The sequence below is a fragment of the Canis aureus genome, chromosome 12 (assembly GCF_053574225.1).
Source record: "Canis aureus isolate CA01 chromosome 12, VMU_Caureus_v.1.0, whole genome shotgun sequence".
NCBI classification, from domain to species: Eukaryota; Metazoa; Chordata; class Mammalia; order Carnivora; family Canidae; genus Canis; species Canis aureus.
Genome location: NC_135622.1, coordinates 4,560,407 through 4,582,451, shown reverse-complemented (window position 1 = coordinate 4,582,451; position 22,045 = coordinate 4,560,407). Strand labels below are relative to the sequence as shown.

At 48.9% G+C, this 22,045-nt stretch overlaps 4 protein-coding genes and 1 long non-coding RNA gene across 19 annotated transcripts in view; 3 read left to right on the top strand and 2 right to left on the bottom strand.

Annotated features, from left to right (window-relative positions):
* The first annotated feature begins 136 nt into the window (after positions 1 to 136).
* Positions 137 to 2,312, top strand: C12H1orf56 (chromosome 12 C1orf56 homolog). The gene is made up of 2 exons (XM_077842349.1): positions 137 to 1,311; positions 2,158 to 2,312. The coding sequence occupies exons 1-2, from the start codon at positions 262 to 264 to the stop codon at positions 2,176 to 2,178; spliced, it is 1,071 nt and encodes a 356-aa protein (XP_077698475.1). The 5' UTR covers positions 137 to 261; the 3' UTR covers positions 2,179 to 2,312.
* A 987-nt stretch (positions 2,313 to 3,299) lies between these two features.
* On the bottom strand, positions 3,300 to 11,192 carry CDC42SE1 (CDC42 small effector 1). The gene is made up of 5 exons (XM_077842362.1): positions 11,038 to 11,192; positions 7,480 to 7,781; positions 6,635 to 6,745; positions 5,804 to 5,892; positions 3,300 to 5,514 (listed from the first exon to the last, which is right to left on the bottom strand). The coding sequence occupies exons 2-4, from the start codon at positions 7,531 to 7,533 to the stop codon at positions 5,818 to 5,820; spliced, it is 240 nt and encodes a 79-aa protein (XP_077698488.1). The 5' UTR covers positions 7,534 to 7,781; positions 11,038 to 11,192; the 3' UTR covers positions 3,300 to 5,514; positions 5,804 to 5,817.
* MLLT11 (MLLT11 transcription factor 7 cofactor) lies at positions 7,265 to 18,649 on the top strand. 5 transcript variants are annotated; one of them, XM_077842360.1, is made up of 2 exons: positions 7,265 to 7,429; positions 17,380 to 18,649. In XM_077842360.1, exon 2 carries the CDS (start codon positions 17,386 to 17,388, stop codon positions 17,656 to 17,658), a length of 273 nt encoding a protein of 90 aa, XP_077698486.1. In that variant the 5' UTR covers positions 7,265 to 7,429; positions 17,380 to 17,385; the 3' UTR covers positions 17,659 to 18,649. The 5 variants fall into 5 exon arrangements, with proteins under 5 accessions (XP_077698486.1, XP_077698487.1, XP_077698485.1 ...); XM_077842361.1 differs by lacking the exon at positions 7,265 to 7,429 and adding an exon at positions 11,877 to 12,086 and having other exon boundaries at positions 17,384 to 18,649; XM_077842359.1 differs by lacking the exon at positions 7,265 to 7,429 and adding an exon at positions 11,878 to 12,132 and having other exon boundaries at positions 17,384 to 18,649.
* Positions 17,819 to 21,700, bottom strand: LOC144280375 (uncharacterized). Its single transcript, XR_013348789.1, has 2 exons — positions 20,014 to 21,700; positions 17,819 to 19,897 (listed from the first exon to the last, which is right to left on the bottom strand). It is a non-coding gene; the product is annotated as an uncharacterized LOC144280375 (long non-coding RNA).
* Positions 19,340 to 22,045, top strand: part of GABPB2 (GA binding protein transcription factor subunit beta 2) — a 35,325-nt gene continuing 32,619 nt past the window's right edge. For 2 of the 11 annotated variants that reach the window (XM_077842333.1, XM_077842330.1), the window contains exon 1: positions 19,755 to 20,544. The gene's annotated coding sequence lies outside the window, so the exon portion shown is untranslated. Of the gene's footprint in view, positions 20,545 to 21,127; positions 21,374 to 21,462; positions 21,484 to 22,045 lie in introns of those variants that run through there. The other 9 variants (XM_077842332.1, XM_077842328.1, XM_077842327.1 and 6 more) reach the window with 9 other exon arrangements.

Below are 22,045 nucleotides of genomic sequence, written 5' to 3'. Positions count from 1 at the left end.
GAGACGCACTGTTCGCCCAGGGGCTCGGTGCTGTGGCCGCAGTGGCTCCCGGGCTGGAGAGCTGGGCCCTGGGGCGGCTCCGCCAGGGCCTGGGGGAGGGGAGGGGAGGGGAGGGGAGGGGCGTGGCGCGCGCGGGACTCCCTCCCCCTCCGCGGGCCGCGGTTCAAACGCCCCGCCCGGGTCGAGAGCGGCCCGAGGAAGCGGAGTAGGAGCCCGGCCTCCCTCACTGGCCTCCGTCTCGGCGGCACACCGCCCGGCCCCATGGTCAAGCCCGTGGTCCCCGCCGCCGGCGCGTTTCTCTGGGTCCTGCTGCTGAGTCTGGGGCCCCGGGCGGCGGGGGCCCAGGGCTTGACCTCCACCGAGACGCAGCGGGTCCGCTTCGGGGTCCCCATGTCCCGCAACTACCGGACCACCCTCCGGAGCGGCGGGCCCAAGAGGATGAAAGTAACAATGGAGGATGAGGACGATGTCGGGGCCAGCGTCGACCGCCTGGCCGGCCCGGCCGCCGCGGAGCTCCTGGCCTCCACAGTGGCCACGGGCGTCAGCAAGTCGATAGTGTCGTCGTCGGAGGAGGATGAGTCTTTGGAAGAGGGGGTTGTGATTAACGCCAGAAGGAGTAACATCACTGGAAAAGCTTTCAGCAGGACTACGAGGATGCCCAGCTCCAGGTTTAAAGCAAACACCCAGGAGCCTGAGATCAGGCTGTCTACAGATGTGCCGGCCAACACCTGGCAGCCCACTGGGGACGTGCCTCACCCCGACAGTACCATGAGCCGGTGGTCCACGGCGGGGTCCACCCCAAACCGCTGGATACCGGCCTCGCACACGGCCATGCCGCCTCCCGAGGACGTGCGCCTGGTCCTGATGCCCTGGGGCCCGTGGCACTGCCACTGCAGGTCAGGTACCATGAGTCGGACCCGGGCGGGGAAGCTGCACGGCCTTTCAGGGCGCCTTCGAGTTGGGGCGCTGAGCCAGCTCCGCACGGAGCACCGGCCTTGTACCTACCAGAAATGTCCCTGCAATCGGCTTCGGGAGGAGTGCCCTCTGGACTCGGATCTCTGCTCTGACAGCGGCTGCACCTCTCAGACCACCACCACCACCACCACCACCAGCACCACCACCACCAGCACCACCACCACTTCCCTGCCCCCCCTCAGCTCTAGGATCAGACCCACCCCCTTCCTTTTCTTTGGCCCCAGCCCCAGCCCCAGCCCCAGCCCCAGTCCAGCCCTTGCTTTTTGGAGACGAGTCAGGATCGGGCTGGAGGATATTTGGAACAGTCTGTCTTCAGTGTTCACAGAGATGCAACCAGTAAGTGTTTGGTGATAGCCAGGATCTGTGTTGATGAAAAGTCCTGATATCCAAAATCCTGTTACTAAACCAGCCAGTGTGTTGCATCAAGTATTGTATGCTCACTTGATTCATAATATACTGGTTATTCACATTGTTAGCCATTGATTCCACTTATTTCTTAAGCAACGACTGGTTGATTAATGGGCAACAACTATTATTAATCACGAGAGGATTATTGACCAAATTGTGATTATAGATGTAACAATTCTTGATGCAGATAATAGGAATGTATTAATAGTTCTCAGCTTATTAATGCAGTTTAATAGTAAGAGCCAATGTTTGAGGTGCACTTTACCTGGATCAATCCTCACAATGCTGTGAGGCACTCTCTCCACTTTACAGATGAAGGAATAGGGTTTAAAAAGCCAGTAAATGCCAGTCACGACAGGATTGTTTGACACTAATGTCGATGCCCCTAACCACCACTATCCCAAAGAGCTCCTGGGGTTATTTCCAGCAACTTAAGAATCTTCTCCAGGAAGGATAGTCCTCTGCTTTACCAAATGAACTACCAAAAGTTCTGATTGATTTGATAAAATACTCTCAATTGACAGGGTTTCAGGACCTTTGGGGGGGGGAGGGAAGGACAATAAAATAGTATACGTGGTCATTTTGCCAGTTTTTGTCTTTCTCCTTGGGTATCCAGTACCATTATTTCAATATGAAAAAGCAGCAGGAATAGGGGGCAGTAGTGTTGAGGGAATGTGCGCTTCTGGGGAGAGGGAAATGAAGCAAGGAAGGGAAAAGAATATAGATGTAGTTATAATATTTCCCCTTTTTCTCTATTTTTGTTTCCTTACCCAGATAGAGAGAAACCGCAGGTAATGGCCACTTCATCCACAAGAGAAGGTGCCAGCATCTCAACCTTTCCACCCCTTTCAATCCCAGCACCCACTGGATATTTTTAGTACAGAAAAACAAAACTAGAAAAAATTGTTTGGTCTTGCGTCTTTTTACAGAGGTATCTGAGGGTGGAGATCAGAAATCTTTTGAACCTTAAAACTGGGGACGCCTGGGTGGCTCAGCGGTTGAGGGCCTGCCTTTGACTCAGGGCATAATCCTGGAGTCCCAGGATGGAGTCCCACATCAGGCTTCCTGCATGGAGTCTGCTTCTCCCTCTGCCTATGTCTCTGCCTCTCTCTGTGTCTCTCATGAAAAAAAAAAAAAAAAAAAAAGAATGAACCTTAAAACTGAACTGTGTGGCAACATTGGGCCTGATCCCTTCCTTTATCCCCCAGCATATTTTATCCACCCCCAGGATAAAATATAAGATAAAATGTTGATGTTACTCCTCTTCCTCATTTCCAAAGTTGTTTCTAAACAAGTGATTATTTAAAGACTTGATGGGACACCTGGGTGGCTCAGTGACTGAACGTCTGCCTTTGGCTCAGGTTGTGATCCCTGGATCCTGGGATGGAGTCCTGGTTTGGGCTCCCTGCAGGGAACCTGCTTCTCTCTCTGCCTATGTGTCTGCCTCTCTCTATGTGTCTCTCATGAATAAATAAAATCTTAAAAAGAAAAAAAAAAAAAAAAAAGACTTGAAAAATCTCAGATGAGTGTCAAGAGGAGGGAACAGGAAGAACAAGTTGAGCCCTTGGAAGATTATGGAGGCCTTCATAATACTTGGCCTTCTCTCTTTGCAAAGGTCGATGTCAGCACAAAATTCTATATCAGCTACCTTCTAGGAGTTACCTTGATCAACCATATTTATTTTTTAAAAGATTTTATTTATTTAAGAGAGAGAGAGCATGAGCAGGGAGGAGGGGCAGAGCGAGAGGGAGAAGCAGACTCCCCACTGAGCAGGGAGCCCAATGTGGGGCTGATCCCAGGACCCTGGGATCATGACCTGAGCTGAAGGCAGACACTTAACTAAGCCACCCAGGCACCCCATCAACCATATTTATCCTTTGACTCAACACATGCCCGTATTGATTACTCTGCGGCTATTTTGTTTAAACTTTTTTTTTATTTGAAAAATGTATTTAAAAGTCCAACACATTTTTAATATAAATTATGACTCTCAAACCCATTTCCATCACTCTCAAATATTGTTAAAGTGATGGTAGCATACATGTTAGAAAAGGTAGCTAAAGGCAAGAGAACACCAAAGGCTGTGTCCAAAGAAAAGGCATTAGAATAAGGTGGAAGATCAGGGTGACCAGACAATCCTCGAGTCCTCCTGTCTTTCTACCCTATCCTGTTAACCCTTCAGATTGAATATAACCCTTAGGCTATTAAGCTACTTTAGGACAACAAAATGAGCTACTTTCAGAACAACTAGCTAGATTAGAACAGAGTAAACTGGGAATGTATGACCGACCTTAGACCCTGAAAAGTGGTGGCAGCAAATATACTGAAGTTGGAATGAAATTAGAACCTGTCACTATAGGTGGGGCAAACTGGATGGATGGTGGACTCAGCAGAGTGGATCCTAGTTCCCACCTTCCTGACCCCATCGCCATCAAACAGGCTGTTTATCTTGTTACTGAGCTAATGAGAGACACCCCCCACCCCATACCCATCTCCAAGCAGGCAGGAGCTCACCAGTCTTGTTCTGCCTTTCTAACCACCGTGCAAGGAAGGGGCCAGAAGAAAAAACCCCTGAGAAAACAAACTGCCTAAAGACCCTGCTCCTGCATTATTTTCCCACCTAAAGCAGACTCTTTGGCCTGGTGGGGAGTGGGACCTGGTCTTCAGACAAAACTCCCTGAGTCTTATTTGTGTCTGGTAGAGTTTAAAGTTTGCAGACGATAATCCTGGGTGTCTGTGGCTCTACTGCTTTTTCTCCCTTTCTCAATCTCACCATACTCTGTTCACGCCTACACACTGCAGGAACCCCTCCTCTAAACAAGAATGGAGAAGCATCATACACATTCATCAGAGACATGAACCCATGCAAGCACAAGAAACACACTGAATAAAGAACTGTTCTAGAGATATGTGTAGCCCTACTGAGCCTACTTTGCAAGAGGACCTGGTTCATCTATGGCTCAGGCTTAGGATGAATAATGGGACGGCAGTAGAGTGGGGAAAACGCTTTAGAGAAAAATACCTTGACTCTAGAGAAGTGGCTCTCAACTGGCAGTGATTTTGCCTCCTAGGAGACACTTGGTAATATCTGGGGACATTTTTGGTTGTCATAACTATGGTTGGCCAGATACACTACTGAACATCCTATAATACATAGGACAGTCCCCCTCCATTACAAAGAATTATTTAACTCAAATGTCATATGTGCCCAGGTTGAGAATCCTTTCTCTAAAGGTGCCCCTGCTCCCATGCTGTGAGGATCTTAAGATCCCTAAACTCAGAGATTGTTTCAACCTGTCACCCCTCTGATCCTCAATGGTTAGGAAGTCCACTCTGAGTCTAGTTTTGGAGTATTCTGGGTTTCTCTCCAGATCCCTCTTCCTCCTCACCTGGACCAGCAGGGAGATTGGCAGAGGGTGGCCAGGTCTCCAAGACTTAAACGGGATACTATCAGGTTAAGATCCACTTCTTACTTTTAGCTCTTAATCAATGGGAAACAATAAGGTTTGTAATGGGGATGGGATTAAGGGTAGAGGTAGAAGAAGAAGGGGGTAATTTAGAGGCCAAATAGAGAAAGAGCTGGTAGTGGCAAAGATATTGAAGGACTGTGAGCTTAAGGTCTGAGATCTAAAGACAAAGAGTAGACTAGGCAGTGGTCAACCTCCTACCCCCTGCTTGACGTCTGCTTCAGTTCATCCCAGGAGGAAAAAGGAGAAGGCCAGGGAGGTAAGGAGATTCTCAGCAAAGCCGGCTTCAGCTTTGGTAACCTCACCCACCTACCCTATTTAAGGAGTTCCAGGTTAAGAGTTTAAAAACAGATGGCACCTAGACCGTCATTCAGGAGAAGGGAATGCATCCCAGGTTCCCAGAAAACTCCTATCTCAGATCTGAGAGTGTCCAGGGTTTCAGCTGAGCTCCTCTGGCCAACCAGTAGTCACTTGGTCAGTCCTGCTGCCTTGACCCCATCTCCAGGAGGGGCTACAGCCAGAGGGAATAGAGGGAGTCCAGCCCCCAAGCCTTCTGAGGCACTAACAGGCAGATAGGGAAAAGAAGAGCCTTGGGGTCACGGTTTCAGGAGAGGCAGCATCTCTTTTGGGCTGGACATGTGGTGGAGGCTTCAGACAGCAGAACCTGATCAAAAAAGAAATTGAAGAAGGAAGATAAGCCTCAAGGAAAACTGAGGTGGCGGGGAGGAGGCCTAGTGCAGCCTCCACTATTTCCAGTGTGCTTTTTTCTCGATTTCTGTCTGCACCTCCCTGTCTCTCTGCCTTTCTGGATCCTAAATTCTTGACTCCTCCATTCTAATTTCTTCTTCCTCCTCTCACCTCTCATTCTTGCAGAGGATCAGGGTTCTGAGGCAGGGCATTAGGATGTGTTGACAGGGGCAGGAGGTATTGAACAGGCTTCTCTAATCACTTACCATTTCAGTTGGAGCTACAATCCCCTAGAATTGCTCCATGGCCTGTCTCGGTTTCCCTTGGATCTCATCTGCTCCTGAACTGCACCTGTCTGTGAAAAAGCACGTGTGAGACCCTAGTCCTAAGTCTTGATACTGTACAGTAAGCAATCTCCCTTATGCCCTCTGTGGAAGAAGCTGACCCCAACTCCCTGGCAAGAAAATCAATCTGAGAAAGCTAAAACCAATAGCCATTCTTCCAAGAGAAGTCTCAATGTCTGCCTTCATACTGACTCTCATGAGGATGAAATAAAATGGGTCTTTTATCTCTCACAAAGGACTCTCTCATATTGATCTGAGTTTCACAATTGGTGAAGAGACTCCTTCACTATGTCCAGACCCACTTCCCTTACTTTCAGAGCAGAAAAGAGTATTAGACATTATTTAAGACAGGGGTGCTCAGCCTTTCAACTGCCTCAACACACCAAGCCACAATATGAATTACTATGGCACTGGATAGCAGTTCTTAATTAATAAAAGGGTTCTAGTTGTTGGAAAAAGCCCTCCAAAGAATTCTTGAGTCATATATATCCCCTATCCCAATGAAGAACAATCTGCTAATTGTAAAAACGAGGGAGTCTAGGCCAGAGACCTGAAATGCCAGGTCTCTGGTTTGTGCAGCTGGTGAGCATGACTAGAATCCTAGCTTTTTACTTCCCCATCAAGTATTTTTTTTTTTTTTTTTTTTTTTTTTTTTCCCATCAAGTATTTATCATGTCCCCTGCTTAAACTTCAAAAGGAGGGAAAGGTTCTAGGCCACAATCCCATATCAATCTCTCCCCATTCCCTTGTTACCATGGCAAGTCCATCTCCGGCACCCATCTCCCCCGAGCCAATGTGAGTCAGATGGACAAAATTCATTGGTTCCCCAATCATGGTCCGGTCAATTCGTCTCCGTTTCTTCTTCTGTTTAGAGAAGACAGAGGAGTTAGGCCTGAAGTGCCCTCATCCACACACAGAAGAAGGGAATAGAGTCTTGAAAACCACTAGGGGGAACTCCTGGGTGGCTCAGCAATTGAGCTTCTGCCTTCAGCTCAGGGCTGAGGCATGATCCCAGGATCCGGGATCGAGTCCCGCATCAGGCTCCTTGCAGGGAGCCTGCTTCTCCCTCTGCCTCTGTCTCTGCCTCTGTATCTCTCATTAAAAAAAAAAAAAGAAAAGAAAACCACTAGGAGAAGAGCTAAAGGCCCAAATGGACAAGGGTACCTGGCATTACTACTGGGCAATCACTGGGGTCTGAAAGGCAGGTCTGGAGCAACATAACACAGAGAGGACATAGGCAGGGTGGTGACGGCAGGGGCCTGCAGAGTAAATGCTAGACAAAGAAAGGATATATCAAAGTCACCTCTGGCTGATGAGGAAACAATGGGAGAAAGTGACAGGTATTAAACTTCACCTACAACCTCTGCCCAGCTCAGAATGGACAGAAACAGGAAGTGCTAGCTAGGACTATTCACTTCCTCCAACACACAGTCCCCCTGGATTCCATGTGCACACCTGCCCGGCCAGAGAGACTGTCCTGATAGGGAAGCAAGTAGTGGGCTTCCTAAACACCAGATCGCAGGTGGTGTGTGTGCCTCACAGGATACGGTAACTGACTTCTGTGTACGCTGGGGTGGGGCTCAGGGTCGAGGACTCACCGGCTGGGGTTTCTCTACCACACAGCAACCCAGTTTGTGCCAAAATTCACTCATATTCCCCGATGGTTCCAGTTTCACTCCTCTGCTTGAGGCCCCAGAGGGCTTTCACTCTGGTGCCTTAACTCCTCACTCCTCAGCCCCTGGAGTGTAACAACAGCTGGACGGGCCTAGAGATGGTGGGGTCCCAGGTACCCTGGGCTGGGCAGTGAAGGTCAGTCAGCGTCTCAGCCCCTGAGGGACAAGCAGGGCCACAGCAGGGAAGCAGGCAGGCACCAGGGTTATGTCTTCTTCAGACCCAGAACCTAGATGAGTGGAAAGTAAAGAGAGGAGAAGGCAAGTGAGAAATCCCATCTCTCCCATCACCCCCTCCTTGAGAAGCCTCCCGAGGAGCCCAGATCATCCAGTTCTCCCTCCAAGGCCCTAGTTCTGCACCCAGCACTAATCTCCCCAAACATAAGGACCTCACGGTTGGACTCCCAGAGAAAGGGCAGCAAGGGGTAGAGGAGCAGGAGCTGCTGGAACCAAGGGAGAGGAAGGGGACCCAAGCATTTAGGATGAGGATGGGAGGGGCTAAAGGGCAGTGGCAGAAATGAGCACAGCCTGGGGGTGCTATGGGCCCTACCTCCCTTCTCCCTGGGGTTAGGGCCAAAGGGGAGGGGCCGTTAGGTGACTTTGAAGAGGAAATGGTGGTTTTTCGTTTTCATAAACAGGGCCTCCACCCTTGTCCCTCCCTTTTCCTTACCTTACCCTGAACATCTTGATTTTCTTTAAAACCAAGAGAGACCTTGACTGGCCAGGTTGTAGGTGGCTACCTGCCACAGGATGAGCCTCCAGGAAGACTTTCCCACATTGAGAAATTTCTTCCCTCTCTATTCCCTGCCCTTGCTCCTCCTCATTTCCCTCAACTGAGATCCAACCTCTTCTAGAAGCTATTTATCAGTTCCTTTATTACTCAACCTTGAGATCCTTCCTGAAGGCTGTACAGAGTCTGTTTATCTGTGATCCTGTATCACTGCACTCCTGTGTGTGCACTCAGGAGGCATGACCCTCTTTCTGTGTGTGTGTCTTATACAGATCATCTGTGCACAGGCCATAGGCACACGTACCAGGTAACTTCTATCCCACGAGGAATCTTCCTCTGGCCTCCCCACCCTCTTCACCTTCCTCTGGCCTCCTTACCCTCTTCATGAGTCCTGTTGTGCCACCCCATAGGGCCCAGGCCTCCCCCACCCCATCTCTCCCCTCCCCTCATGCTGTGACCTGTGCTCTCCTCCCTCCTCACTACTTTCATCCCCAAGCTTCATCAGCCAACCAGACACAAGGAACTTTCCAATAGCGTTCTCGTGTCCAAGGAAGAACGTGGGCCCCTTTTCCTCACTGCCTGCCGGCCAGAGTAGAACACATCTACGTTTCCTTTGTGCTCACTGCACTTCCCCAGTCCTATGATACAGGCAACCTCCCAGATTCCAAACAGGGCCATTTCATGAATATGACACTCTATGAATAGGAATCTCCCTCCCTTCCAGGCCTGGAACCCCCATGCTCTATCACATTGAGATACAGCTTGGGGAAGCCTGGGTGGCTCAGTGATTGAGTGTCTGCCTTTGGCTCAGGTCGTGATCCTGGGATCAGGATCCTGGGATCGAGTCCTGCATCGGGCTCCCCGCTGTGAGCCTACTTCTCCCTCTGCCTATGTCTCTGCCTCTCTGTCATGAATAAATAAATAAAATCTTTTAAAAAAAGAAAAAAAAAGCTTGTAGGGGAGAGAAGGACCCAGGAGAAGCCTGGGCTTTCTCTTACTTCCCTTCCCACCACCGGAGGGGAGGAGTAACGAGTTAGGGCGGAAGTCTGAACACAGCTGTCCAGAGAGCGGAGCTGTGGTCATTGGGGAAGTCAGTCAGTCAGTCACACAGTTTGTCGGTTTGTCGCAATGGTGGTGGTGGTGGCGGCGGGTGCTAAGGGTTGCAGGCCAGGGACTGAAGAAAACAATGAAGAATCAGAGGAAACCCCCAATACCACCAGAGAGACTGTAGGGAGAGTGGACTCTCCTCCAACACACGCCCTGAGCGAAGCTGAGTGGACAGAAGTAGAGGGTGGGAGGGGAGAGAAGGGAGGAGAGGGGAGAGGAGAGGCAGGGAAAGGGCAGTGGAAGGAACAAGGACGTTTCTGTTCCCTTTCCAGGGACCTGGCCTGAGCTGGGTGGAGGGACAGCGTATGTGGGACTTGCACGAGAGGGCCAAGGATGATGAGGAGTGACCAGGAAATTCCATTCCCTAGGACACAGAACATAAGAGTCTGAAACTTGGCAGTGGAGTCAGCATGTGGAGAAGACTGGGCAGGGCGAACGTGTAGGTGATGAGGGGATGGGTCAGAAAAGGAAGTAAGAGCAATGGGCTGCTCTTTAAAATAGCTAGAGAAGAGTGGGTTGAGGAAAAATGAAGTCCTGGTGAGCCCAAGAGAAAGGGGCGCCCAAATCCACTGCCCACTATTTCGAGCTCCCCATCCCACCCCTCACCCTCCAGGGAAGGGGAAGGGGCTGGGAGAACCGGGGGAGGAGGAGACCAGGATTAGATGGTGTAAGGCCATATCCTGACAGGCAAGTCGCACTGAGCCAGAGTCCCAAATAGGAAGAGGGAGAGCTAGGAGACACCAAGGTCACACTGGGGCCGAGGAGCTTCCAAGCCACTGCGCAGTGAGCAGTAGGAGGGATAAGAGAAAGGTTCCAGAGAAGAAGGATGTACAGAGGTGGTTCCCAGGTCCTGTTCTAGCCTGAAACCGGTTTTCCCGGTCCCCGCTGCCTTCAGCCCGAAGGCCTCTAACCTGCTGCCCGACAAGCCTTCACAAGAAGCAGCTGGAGAAAGAGAAAGAGAAAGGGAAACTGAAGGAATGGAGTGGGCAATTCTGGCTGTAACCCCGGGGCTGCAGCTGGTCCCTGTGGAGACCTCCAAACGCCCAGGGCCGCTGAGGCCATCAGAGGAGTGGGGGGACACGCACTTCTCAGTCAAGTGACGGGCACGGCCCCAGGGAAGGACTTGGGGCGCGGGGAGGCTTCCGAGGAAGCAGAGCCAGGCCCCCAGCTCCGTCCCGGCAGAATCAGCCCTACAGGCCCCGTTTCTGCCCACTCCCTAACTCTATCCAGCAACCCCCTGCTCCTCCCAACGCCTGGCTGGGGCTGGCATCTCGCCGCGGAGCTTTCGGACTCCGCCACAGCCTCCCGCGGCTGCTTCGGGCTCGGACTGCCGCCTTCCAGGACCTTCCAGCTGGGCTCCACTCTGTCCGGCACGCGCCGCCGCCGACGTCAATGAGTCTCGGGGTACCTCCCCCACCCCGTCCCGGACCCCCAGGCCCTGCCGCCCTCCACTCTGCAGCGGCCTCGGCGCGCGCACCGCGTGAGCAGTGGGGTGGGGGGAGGCTGCTGCCAGGGAACGCACCGCTCTCCCCCCGGCCCAGCATCTCCCCGGCCCCGGCCTCCCTCCTCCCCCACCCCAGCATCCGGTGCGTCTCCGCCCCGCCCGGCAGGCGGGGTGCGCGGCCCGGGGACCCGCGGCGCGGCCTCACCTGCCGGGGCTCCAGCGTCGAGGCGCGCGGCTGCAGCGGGGGCGGGGGGGCTCCCGCTCCGGGCCCGCCGCCGTGGGCTTCCCGGGCTGGCTCCGCGGCGCGGCGGGGGAGCCGAGGGCGGGCCGGCAGAGGTGGGGCTGGCTCTCGGCGGAAACGGCGGCGACGCGATTACGAAACCCGTCCGGCCCGGAGGCGGGCGCACCGCTCCCGCCTGACTGCTGGGGCGCTGCACCGCGCTGGGGCCTGGGAGGGGGCCTGGGAGGGGGCCTGGGAGGGGGCCCGGGCGCCCCGCCGCGCGAACCCGGGGCACGCAGCCCGGGAGAGGCTCTCCCGGCCCCCTCGCACGTCCCCTTAGCGCGCCGGGCACGGCTGGGCGACACTTACGTGGAGCCCCACGTCCCCCGGACCCAGCCGAGTCTAGGGAGTGGCACTCCCCAACACTCGCACACACGCGCACCCCACCCCCCAGTCCTCGCAGAGGCACCCCCCAAACACACACACGGGCACGCACACCCTTCCCAGTCCTCCGACGCTGGACCCGAAGTGGCATGGGCTGGTTCATCCAGGCGCAATAGTAGGGATGGGAGGGAGGGATGGAAGATTTTTCTGATTCTCAAAAATACACTTCGTAACTTGAAATCCTTAAATTGGGTAATAAAGGGGCACTCCTCTATATGTTATCGAGAGTTAGGCTTTTTAATCCGTAAGTCTAAAATTAGGGGACAAATAACTGCTCATTCATTGCACCCCAGTCAGCATGGGGGTGCTGTAAGAGCTCGGGAATAATTGTGCCGACCAATAAGCCTACGGAGATGCTTTAATCCTGTCTCCCTCCCTAAAGTGTTCTGGAACCTATCATTTGAATTAGCCGAGTCAGGCAAGGAGGGGGCGGGGAGTCCTTCCGCCCTTCTTAGGAGGGGCTGCATTGCAGGGGGAGACTGAGCAGATAGACTCAGCCACCGGAGAGGGAGAGAGTGAGAAGACAAAGCCGTCAAAACCCCAACAGCTTTCTTTTTCTCCAGCCCCGAGCAGACGCCGGAGCCCCCGAGGTACTCCTTCCATCTTTGGAACACACTAATAATTCACTGATAACAGGTAAACTAAATTGAGGGAAGGAGAGCAAGGGGGTGCCAAGAGAGAGAAGAGCATCTGCCTCCGGTTAGCTTGAAGACCCCAAATTAGGATGAGGGTGGGGGACAGTGCAAGAGAAGGGGCACTATGAACAATAAGTAATTTTTGGTCATCTTTTTATCTCTTTGCTAAGATCTCCATCCTTGCCTTTTAATCCACAGACATTAATTTCTAACAATTTACATGGAGCTATCATTTCTCAGCATTTATCTCATTTCAAGTATCTATTTTCCTATAATTTGTCTTATGTGCTTTATGATCTTCAGTCCTTATCTATATCTTCCTTTTTAAGCTATAATTGGTTTTACCTGTTTTTTGATGAAATCTCTAGTTCTCTTGTATTGCTCCAGCCTGTACTTACCTATATAAATATTTTTTAATCTGTAGTGTTCCATTGATGTGTCTACCTTCACCCCAAACTGATTTGCCTCCATAGGAAGGAATTGGGGGGAAGGATGAGATAATATTGAAAGCAATCCTGACCTTTAAGTCTCCTGCTCCCTATCTCAAACCTTTGCTCCAAAGAAAGAGGCAGCTTGAGGTAGGAAGGTGGGAGCCTCTGTTGGAGAATTGCCTGATCCCATATTGAAATCAGTACAGCCCACAAAAGCTACATATGGTGGCAGATTCTGGAAAAGGAATGCTTATTTGCAGCTCCGTGGGAATAGATGTGGCAAGGACATGGCTAATAGGAAAATCCAAGACCAGAATGAGGCAAATATGAGATGCCAGAGAGCTTCCATCCCCTCCAACCACCATCCCTGGTCCTCCCCCCCCACCCCCACCCCCAGGTGGCAGCATGACACAGCAAGGCCCTGTTGGGCAGGCCTTGGGTTCTTGTGGAGGGTCTAGACAAAGGGAATTTGGGTGTGTCTGTGTGGCTTAAGGACACTGTGTCTTTTTATACTACATATTTGCTAATCATGTATCTCTAGGAATAGATGGTTGTATTTAGAAATTACCTTTGACTAAAATATCTGGATAATTTAAAATGAAGGACAGAAGTATTTCTTGAGCGTATATTGTGGTCTAAGCCCTTTAAGATGTAAAGAAAGATAAGGTATGGGTGGGGAAATTTGGAGAAGAGAAGACGACTTGGGAATTAAATCCATACTATATTAAATACCAGAATTTCGTTGCTAATGAATGTAATACAATGTAGATGGTATTTGAGTTTCAATTTTCTGTATACTGACTTGATTTTAAATGCCATACATGCTTGTATGAGTGTCTTTCTAGAATGAGTGCATCTAGAATGTCTCTGAGTTAATGGCATAGCTAGAGATTTTATTTAGGCCTTTTGAGTTAATATTTCATAAAATTTCCTTTAGCTTTTTTTTTTAAGATTTTTTATTTATTCATTCATGAGAGACACAAAGAGAGAGAGGCAGAGACACAGGCAGAGGGAGAAGCAGGCTCCATGCACGGAGCCTAACGTAGGACTCAATCCTGGGTCTCCAGGATTACACCCTGGGCCAAAGGCAGGCGCCAAACCACTGAGCCACCCAGGAATCCCTCCATTAGCATTTTTTTAAATTTTTAATTTATTTATGATAGTCACAGAGAGAGAGAGAGAGGCAGAGACACAGGCAGAGGGAGAAGCAGGCTCCATGCACCGGGAGCCCGACATGGGACTCGATCCTGGGTCTCCAGGATCACACCCTGGGCCAAAGGCAGGCGCCAAACCGCTGCGCCACCCAGGGATCCCTTCATTAGCATTTTTAATTGCAAGATACACTCTGCCAGACACTCGGAGATTGTTTAAACAATTTTTATACATACTCTGGTTTATTTTATTTTTTAAAAAGATTTTATTTATTTAATCATGAGAGATACAGAGAAAAAGAGAGAAACACAATGCAGGCAGGAGTAGCAGGCTCCATACCACTTAGCCACCCAGGGATCCCCATACTCTGATTTAAAGAAAAGGAGTCAATTTGTCAAAGAGCTTTTTCCCTGTCTCAGATTCTAGCTTGCTCTCTACTGCCTTTTGCATTTTCATCATTCAGATGAGAATCACGGAACAATCAACACTTACTTAATCCACTGAGTATCTGTTCTTCAGGAACTAAAAGAATTACAAGTTTTGAGGATATTGGTATATAAAACTGTGGGAATTATCTATGTACAGCACATCAAAAAAGACCAGATTGGGAAACAGTCCTGGATCCAACTGGCTAGAAGGCTTCAGAAGTCATTAGATAATTTCTAACATGTTTTCTTTTTTTTTCTAACATGTTTTCATTCTTTCTTTTTGAATATACTGTTATAGCACAGAATATATTTGTTATTTATTCATTTTTTAAGTAATCTCTACATCCAACATGAGACTCAAACTCACAATCCAAGATCAAGAATCACATACTTCATCGACTGAGCCAGCTAGGCACCCCAAATGTGTTTTCTAGCTTTAAAATCCTATGGTTTGTTTGCTTTGTATATTGTTCTATTTTGTAAAGAACCTATTATGTGCCCAGTATTATACTAAGCTTGCTCTGAGGGGTACTGGTAAGGGAGGGGATATAAAAGAAGCCAGCAAGGTAGACAAATAACTGGTAATGTTGGGAAAATAAGGAAAGAAAGAAAAAGAAAGAATCCCTGTGGTGAGTCATTAGTCTGTAACACTGACAGTTCCTAAGATATGCATCTTGGGATCCCCTAGTCCCAGACTGAAGCTGGAGCTGGTAGGCTGAGAGGTACAACCATTTTGTGTAGCTCTCTTTCTGAACACGTCTCTGCAAATTACTGTGGAGATGATCAGAGCTGAGTATCATAGGATCATGACCTCACCTTTCTAACATGCTCCCCCACCCTGTTCCAGTCCCCACATAACCCTCCTTCTAAGCAGCTCTTGGCTGAGTAATGCTCAGTTCCCAGGGTTTATTGTGGGGCCTGAATCTCAGAAGAAAAAGAGCAACTGACAACTGGCTTTTAACATTAAATAACATCCTAGTCTGTCCACTGTCCAATCCTAAAGGCCCTACACTCACACATAAGTATGCTCTCGATTAAGGCTTTCTTTTTTGGCTTTCGTTGAGACAATTCACGTTATCTGGGGTTATAGAGTTTCTGTAGTACAGCAGTTATTATGTTCGCTTAACACATTTTATGGAGGCAGTTGGGAACCTATTTAAGGCCACTATTTAGGAGCCTCGAGGCCTGGTAAGAGCCAATGGAGTCTGCTAGGAGAAGGCCTTTTAAAGTGGTGTTCTATTTTTGGAGGCAATGGAATGTTCCTTCCATTTCTTTGGGAATATTTAAACTAATGCTTTTGCCCCTTCCTTTGGCTAGTAACCAGCAGGGTGCAGGAGGTATAATAGTCATATAACATCAGGGTGTGGGTGGGATGAGCAGAAAAGGTGATAGGAATACTCATTAAGCATGGAAAAGTATCTAATTCTGTCAAGGGACTTTCTCCTTCCAATCTAAACTCTTACTGTCCATACCTGGAATTTCCAATCCATTTGCTCTCAGGTATAATCTAGCATTGGGATCAGAGAAAAAAGTCTTGTTATAGGAAGGCATAGGAAAGTCCTTTGAGCCACCTGGGTTTTATTTTGGAGAGGTACGCTAGAGAGAAATACAGGCTGTTAAGGCCTATCTGTGGGCTAATAGATGGGGGTGACAAGGTATGGGTTATATTAAATAGTGAGAGAAAATTAACCAGCAGCCTCAAATGTCTTTTGTGTGCAAAGCCCAGCACTTGTGAAGAAGGTAGAAAGTAGACTGGTTTTTACCTTTAGGGAAACTGTTTCTCGAAGGAGAAAGACTATCCCTATACAAGACATATAACCGGGATCCCTGGGTGGCGCAGCGGTTTGGCGCCTGCCTTTGGCCCAGGGCGTGATCCTGGAGACCCGGGATCGAATCCCACATCAGGCTCCTGGTGCATGGAGCCTGCTTCTCCCTCTGCCTGTGTCTCTGCCTCTCTCTCTCTCTGTGACTATCATAAATAAATAGAAGAAAAAAAAAAAAAAACAAGACATATAACCGTGATCTGTAGCCCCAAACTGATAGAGTCAGGTAAAACTCAACAGGGTGTTGGCAGAAATGCTGGAAGATATAGGGTGGAGTGAGTTGTGTAAGTTGAAGGAAGTCCTCCTGGGAAAGGTGAGTTTGTAGTAGGATTTAGAAGGCAGGGAGGAAAACTGAAACCAGAAATGTCATGGAAGCTCTTTTTAGAGGTACCTATTAAATCAAAGTCAGGAAAACATCGATTATTTACCAACATAATAAGTTCAGGGGAAAGATTCCTCTAAGGACTTGAATTCTTCTAGGGACTCCTCTAGTAGTCTTGAAACTTGGGTAGTATTTTAAGATGGAGAGTAGAGGTATGCTTGGGTGGCTTAGTGATTGAGTGTCTGCCTTCAGCTCAGGTTGTGACCCCAGGGTCCTGCATTTGGCTCCCTGCAAGGAGCCTGCTTTTCCCTCTAGGTCTCTCTTTGTGTCTCTCATGATTAAATAAATAAAATCTTTAAAAAAAAAAAAAAAAAAGATGGGAGTAGAGAGGAGCTTCCAGGTTGGTGAAAACACATGGAGAGGAGGGGAGAGTGGTATACCTGGAGAGGGCATGGAAGCTCTGCACCCTTTCCCTACACGTAGCCTTGTGCATCTCTTCCATCTGCTGTTCCTGAGTTATATTCTTTTATAATAAACTGGTGATATAGTAAGCTTAAAAAAAAAAAGATGGAGAGTAGGGAAAGTTAAGCAAGACAAGAATAAGCATAACTAGCAGAGAATGTGCTACTGCTAGGAAGGATGGGGCCAAATTCTAGAAAGCCTTGAAAACCAGACCCAAGATTGACTTGAAGCAGTAGGCAGTGAATTAAGTCATCCCAAGATGGGGAGAAGATTAGAAATGGTAGAAGACAGTAATAAAGGAAGGGTTCCCAAAGCTTGTCCTAGGGAATTTGGATCATGTACAGTGGCAAATGAGGATGCAAATGGTTTTTTGTTTTCTTAAGATTATATATCTTCATGAGAGACACAGAGAGAGGCAGAGACATAGGCAGAGGGAGAAGCAGGCTCCCTGCCAGGAGCCCAGTGCAGGACTGGATCCCCAGACCTCAGGATCATGCCCTGAGCTGAAGGCAGATGCTCAACCACCGAGCCACCCAGGCATCCCAGGATGTTAAGTTTTTAAGTAAGGAAAGGCCATGGGTCATAAAGAGACTCCAGTAGCATGAAGATTAACAAATGGTTTCTTTCTAGGAAGTTATGAGGGACCCTGTGAGTAGCCAGTACAGCTCCTTTCTTTTCTGGAGGATGCCCATTCCAGAACTGGATCTGTCGGAGCTGGAAGGTCTGGGTCTGTCAGATACATCCATCTACAAGATCAAAGACAGCAGCACTGGCAAAATGACCGGGCAAGCAACTGGAGTAGAACAGGAGAAGAATTCCGAAGGCGACGCCCTCCTTGAATACAGCACCTTCAACTTCTGGAGAGCTCCTATTGCCAGCATCCACTCCTTTGAACTGGACTTGCTTTAAGCCCAAGACTTCTCTCCCACCACCTTGCCCTCACTGCCTTCCCTTTCAAGCCCCTTCCTTTCCACCCTTTTCTCCTATTAATCTTGCTCTTTCCTCTCCATTGTGTTGAGGTGGTGCTGATGAATCTGCCAGAGTTGTGTTGTATTTATTTATTTATGTATTTATTTATCTTACTGGTTTCTCTCAAGAGCCCTTAAGCCACAAAGGAAAGGGTTCAAGGAATGGAGTATTGATTGGATCACAGGGATCCCCCCCCCCCATGATAATTCAGAAAACAGGCCTGGTGGAGGCACCAGAGAGTAGCACAGTAGTACAAAATGGAGGATTTTTTTTTTTTTTTTTTAACTTCATTTTAAACAGCTTTAGAAATTGCTCAAACTTAATTTCCTGCTCTGGATCAGTAAACACAAATCTTTCTTCCAGGGTTGATGAAGAAACCTTACAAGTTTTCATTTGAGATTATCGGATTTCTAAAAGGCTATGCTATGTCTTTTGCTATTTGATCCTACTCCTTGTAATACACTTTCTCTCAGAGAAACTGGGGGTAGTTAAAAAAGTATAAAACAAGAGGAAATAATACATCATGGAAAAACGAAAATAGGGGACAGCATTGAATCATTTTAGAAATAAGTACATTCTCAAAAGGTTGTACCTTCTTCAAGCCTACTCACTTTGTAATTTTGCCCATAACTCAAAACTCTTGAGGAAAAGGACTCCAAGTTCACTTCTTAAGACACGATCTTTCTGACTACGATAACTTGTTAGGTTTTGATTCCGTTTCTAAAAGGCAGAGTTTGGTCTTTAGTATTATAGTCTTGCCCAGCATCTGCAATGTATGATACTGATCAATGAGCCTCAGGCACAATTCTTCAGCTTTGAGACCATGAAACAATCACATAATGACCTTACACCTTGTCCCCTCATTCCAAAATTATTGCCGCTGATTTGTGCTGCCATCCACTCATTTCTTTAATAAAGGCATTCAATCCCAGGACTGGGTTCTAGTTTTCTCTCTCTTCAAAAAGAAGATATCTCTGAAATTAGCCTTGCTTTTTCCCTTACACTTCTATATTATACCTTTCAATAAAGGAACAATTCTTTCTGTAGCCTTTATATATTAAAAATGATGAACTGCAAGTTGGATAGGTATAAAAAAAAGGTAAAATCAACTTAAAATTATAATTTAGGGGACGCCTGGGTGGCTCAGCGGTGGGGCGCCTGCCTTCAGCTCAGGTCGTGATCCTGGAACCCGGGATCGAGAGTCCGCATCGGGCTTCCTGCAGGGGGGCCTGCTCACTCCCTCTGCCTGTCTCTGCCTCTTTCTGTGTACACACTCTCATGAATAAATAAGTAAAATCTTTGAAAAGAAAAAAAAAATCTATTTATTCATGAGATACACAGACTGAGAGAGAGAGAGAGAGGCAGAGACACAGGCAGAGGGAGTGAGCATCCTCCCCGGAGGAAGCCCGATGTGGGACGGGATCCCGGGTTTCCAGGGTCACGCCCTCGGCGGACGTCAGCACTACACCGCTGAGCCACCCAGACTGCCCATGAACGAATAAACCTTTAAAAAAAATTATAATTTAAGAAGAAAGCTGCAACCAACCACTTTTCTACTTGACCACTGGCTACATACTGAGGTAATAATCCTAGATGTCTCAGAAGGCACCTGTGGCACCAAGTATGCTCTTCATTATCTCAGTCTAGGTGCCTAAGAAACGAAAATAATTCACCCAAATATGTTATCTGGTTATTTACAACTCGTCTCATTAAAAAACAACAAAAAAATAATAAAACAATCCAACTATTTGAACTTTCAAATAGAGAACGTGAACAGTAATTAGATAAGATGTTGACTCAAAAAGGGAAACCATAAGTATCAAAATGGATCGAAAACGGTCAGAATGCCGTAGATACTTTAGAGGCGACCCGAGCAAATTCAGAAAAGGAGAACCTCCGTGGCCTTTGAAAGCCCACCATAAACGACAGAAGCCAAAACCGAATAGAGTGGAGCCGTGACTTGCCCTTTCCTTGTGTTCACTTATTTAAGGGCTTCTTTCCCATTTTTCACTGCCCTTAGGCGACTGGTGGGTGAAGATGGGAGCTATTTGGTGTGTAAGGTGTGTGAGAGGATCTGCAAATTCAGGCTGTGTCCCCTTCCGAGCCTCTCCACAGAAACGGCTCCATCACCCGGTTCACTATGAGCAGACAGCCCGGTCCCGGGGGCCTTACATTCAAGCTGTAAATTGGAAATACCACCGTCAGGACACCGGAGTTCAATCCGCACGCAAAGCCGGGAACGTCCCAACCGCTGCACCCGAGGTAAAGACAGGGAAACAAAGTTTTGCCGTCAACCTTCAGATTGGTCCCGGGACAGGATACCAAACAGACGGATGCCCCGCGCAGGTTCCGACGGCTCCTCCGCACTTTCCGGGCTCTTGGCGCCAAAAGAACCCAGCGCTTCCGTCCCCTGCCGGGACTACACGGCACGTAAGACGCGCCATCAACAATCCTCCGCCCCGTCAAATAGTCCCGTTTGGATGATCTCAGATATACACTTTTCCACGTCAAAAAGCCTTCAGTGGAAACAAAATGAGACTCAGAGATGCATCGCTTTTCTGCTCCGATGTAAATGTGGGCTTTTCTCGTCAATTTCTCCTCACAGATCCCTCCGCCAGAAATTGTATTCTCTGAGCCTTCACTTCCGGGTCCGCCATTTTGTTGCCTCCATTTCTCCACGAGGGGGGGTTCAAGGCCCCCAAAATATGTATATATGAAAAGGCCAAAAAGTAACCGTCAGTGACAGGGAGTCTTAACTAGAGAAGGAAACGGGACCAAACTGGCGGGCTCGGTGAAAGCGCGGCCGGCAGCGTCCCGGACGAGGAGGTGAGGAGGAAGAAGATGTGCGGACTCTGGGGGGCGTCGGGGCCGGGAGGGAGACTGCCGTGATACTTGCACAGCGTCCCGGCGCAGCCCCGGACTTCTGGGTGCAGACGGAGCGGCGCCCTTCACCGGAGCGAGGGCGGCTCGAGGAGGGGACGAAGAGGAAGGGGATGCTGCCGGGAGGAAGGGGAGGGGACTGGGAGGAGGTGAAGGAGGGGGTGGGTGTAAGACCTGGGGCTGGGGAGCTGGACCCGGGGCCGCGAGGGCCGCAGGGGTGACCGCTAGGGGGCAGCCCCCCTGGGCTGAGGCCCTGGCTCCTGGCCCCCCACCGACTCTTCTTCGAGAAAGACCACGTTGTTGTTTGCATTGGAGGAGAAATCGGGGACTCCCAGTTCTCTGACCTCAGTAATAGCCAGAGATTTTGATTGAGCTCATAATCTGGGCAAAAGAGCAGCGCGAGCCCGCCCCCCGGTGCTGCACAGTTGTTTGCACAGCTGGCGGCCGGTGGAGACGTGTGCAATAGAAACCGAGGAGAGGTCGGATCTTCGTTCCACGTCTCCTCTTTAGCGTTTTTCTGTTCTCACAGAGACCCTTGAGCAGCAGAGATTATCCGTTCCTCTCCGTCTTCCCAGGTCTTCTTTCTGTCTTAAGCATCTGTGGAAAAGGACATTCTGTGGCTTACCCTCCAACAATTTAACAACATTTTTGGTCGTCTGGGACCATATTTCCGTCGTGACCCATCCGGCCCAATGGAGATGTTCTTAAACATCTATTTCATACCATCTGGTAACAGTGAAAGAACTGCCTCACCCAAATTATTATATTAACAAATGTAATTACTCTGTGATAATAGAGTACTTTGTTGTCAAGAGCTCAAACAATTCATCAAGTATTAAAACACTTATTCAGAGTTCTTGTATGTTTGTTTGGGAGAGGGAGTGGGTAGGTACTTTATTCATCTCCAAAATCCTTAGAGATAAGTTAGATAAGATTTTTTCTTTAGTTCGTATATAGAGGAAGTAGAGGTACATCTATGTTTTCAAATAATCTGGGGAGAGGGGAGTTGAGTTGGTTAAACATCTGCCTTCTGCTGAGGCCATGAATGATCCCAGGTCCTGGGTCCTGCGCGCTGCTCAGCGGGGATCCTGCTTCTCCCTCTCCCTCTGCCTGCTCTTCTGCCTACGTATGCGTTCTCTCTGTCAAATAATAAATAAAATCTTTTTTTTTAAAAGATTTTATTTATTCATGAGAGACAGAGAGAGAGAGAGAGAGAGAGAGGCAGAGACACAGGCAGAGGGAGAAGCAGGCTCCATGCAGGGAGCCTGACGTGGGACTCGATCCGGGGACTCCAGGATCACGCCCTGGGCTGAAGGCTGACGCTCAACTGCTGAGCCACCCAGGTGTCCCATAAACAAAATATTTAAAAAATAATAATCAGGGAGCTTGAAAGTGCCTGGACTGTCCTCCTGACTCTGGCTACATCTCTTGTCTGGTGGGTATTGTC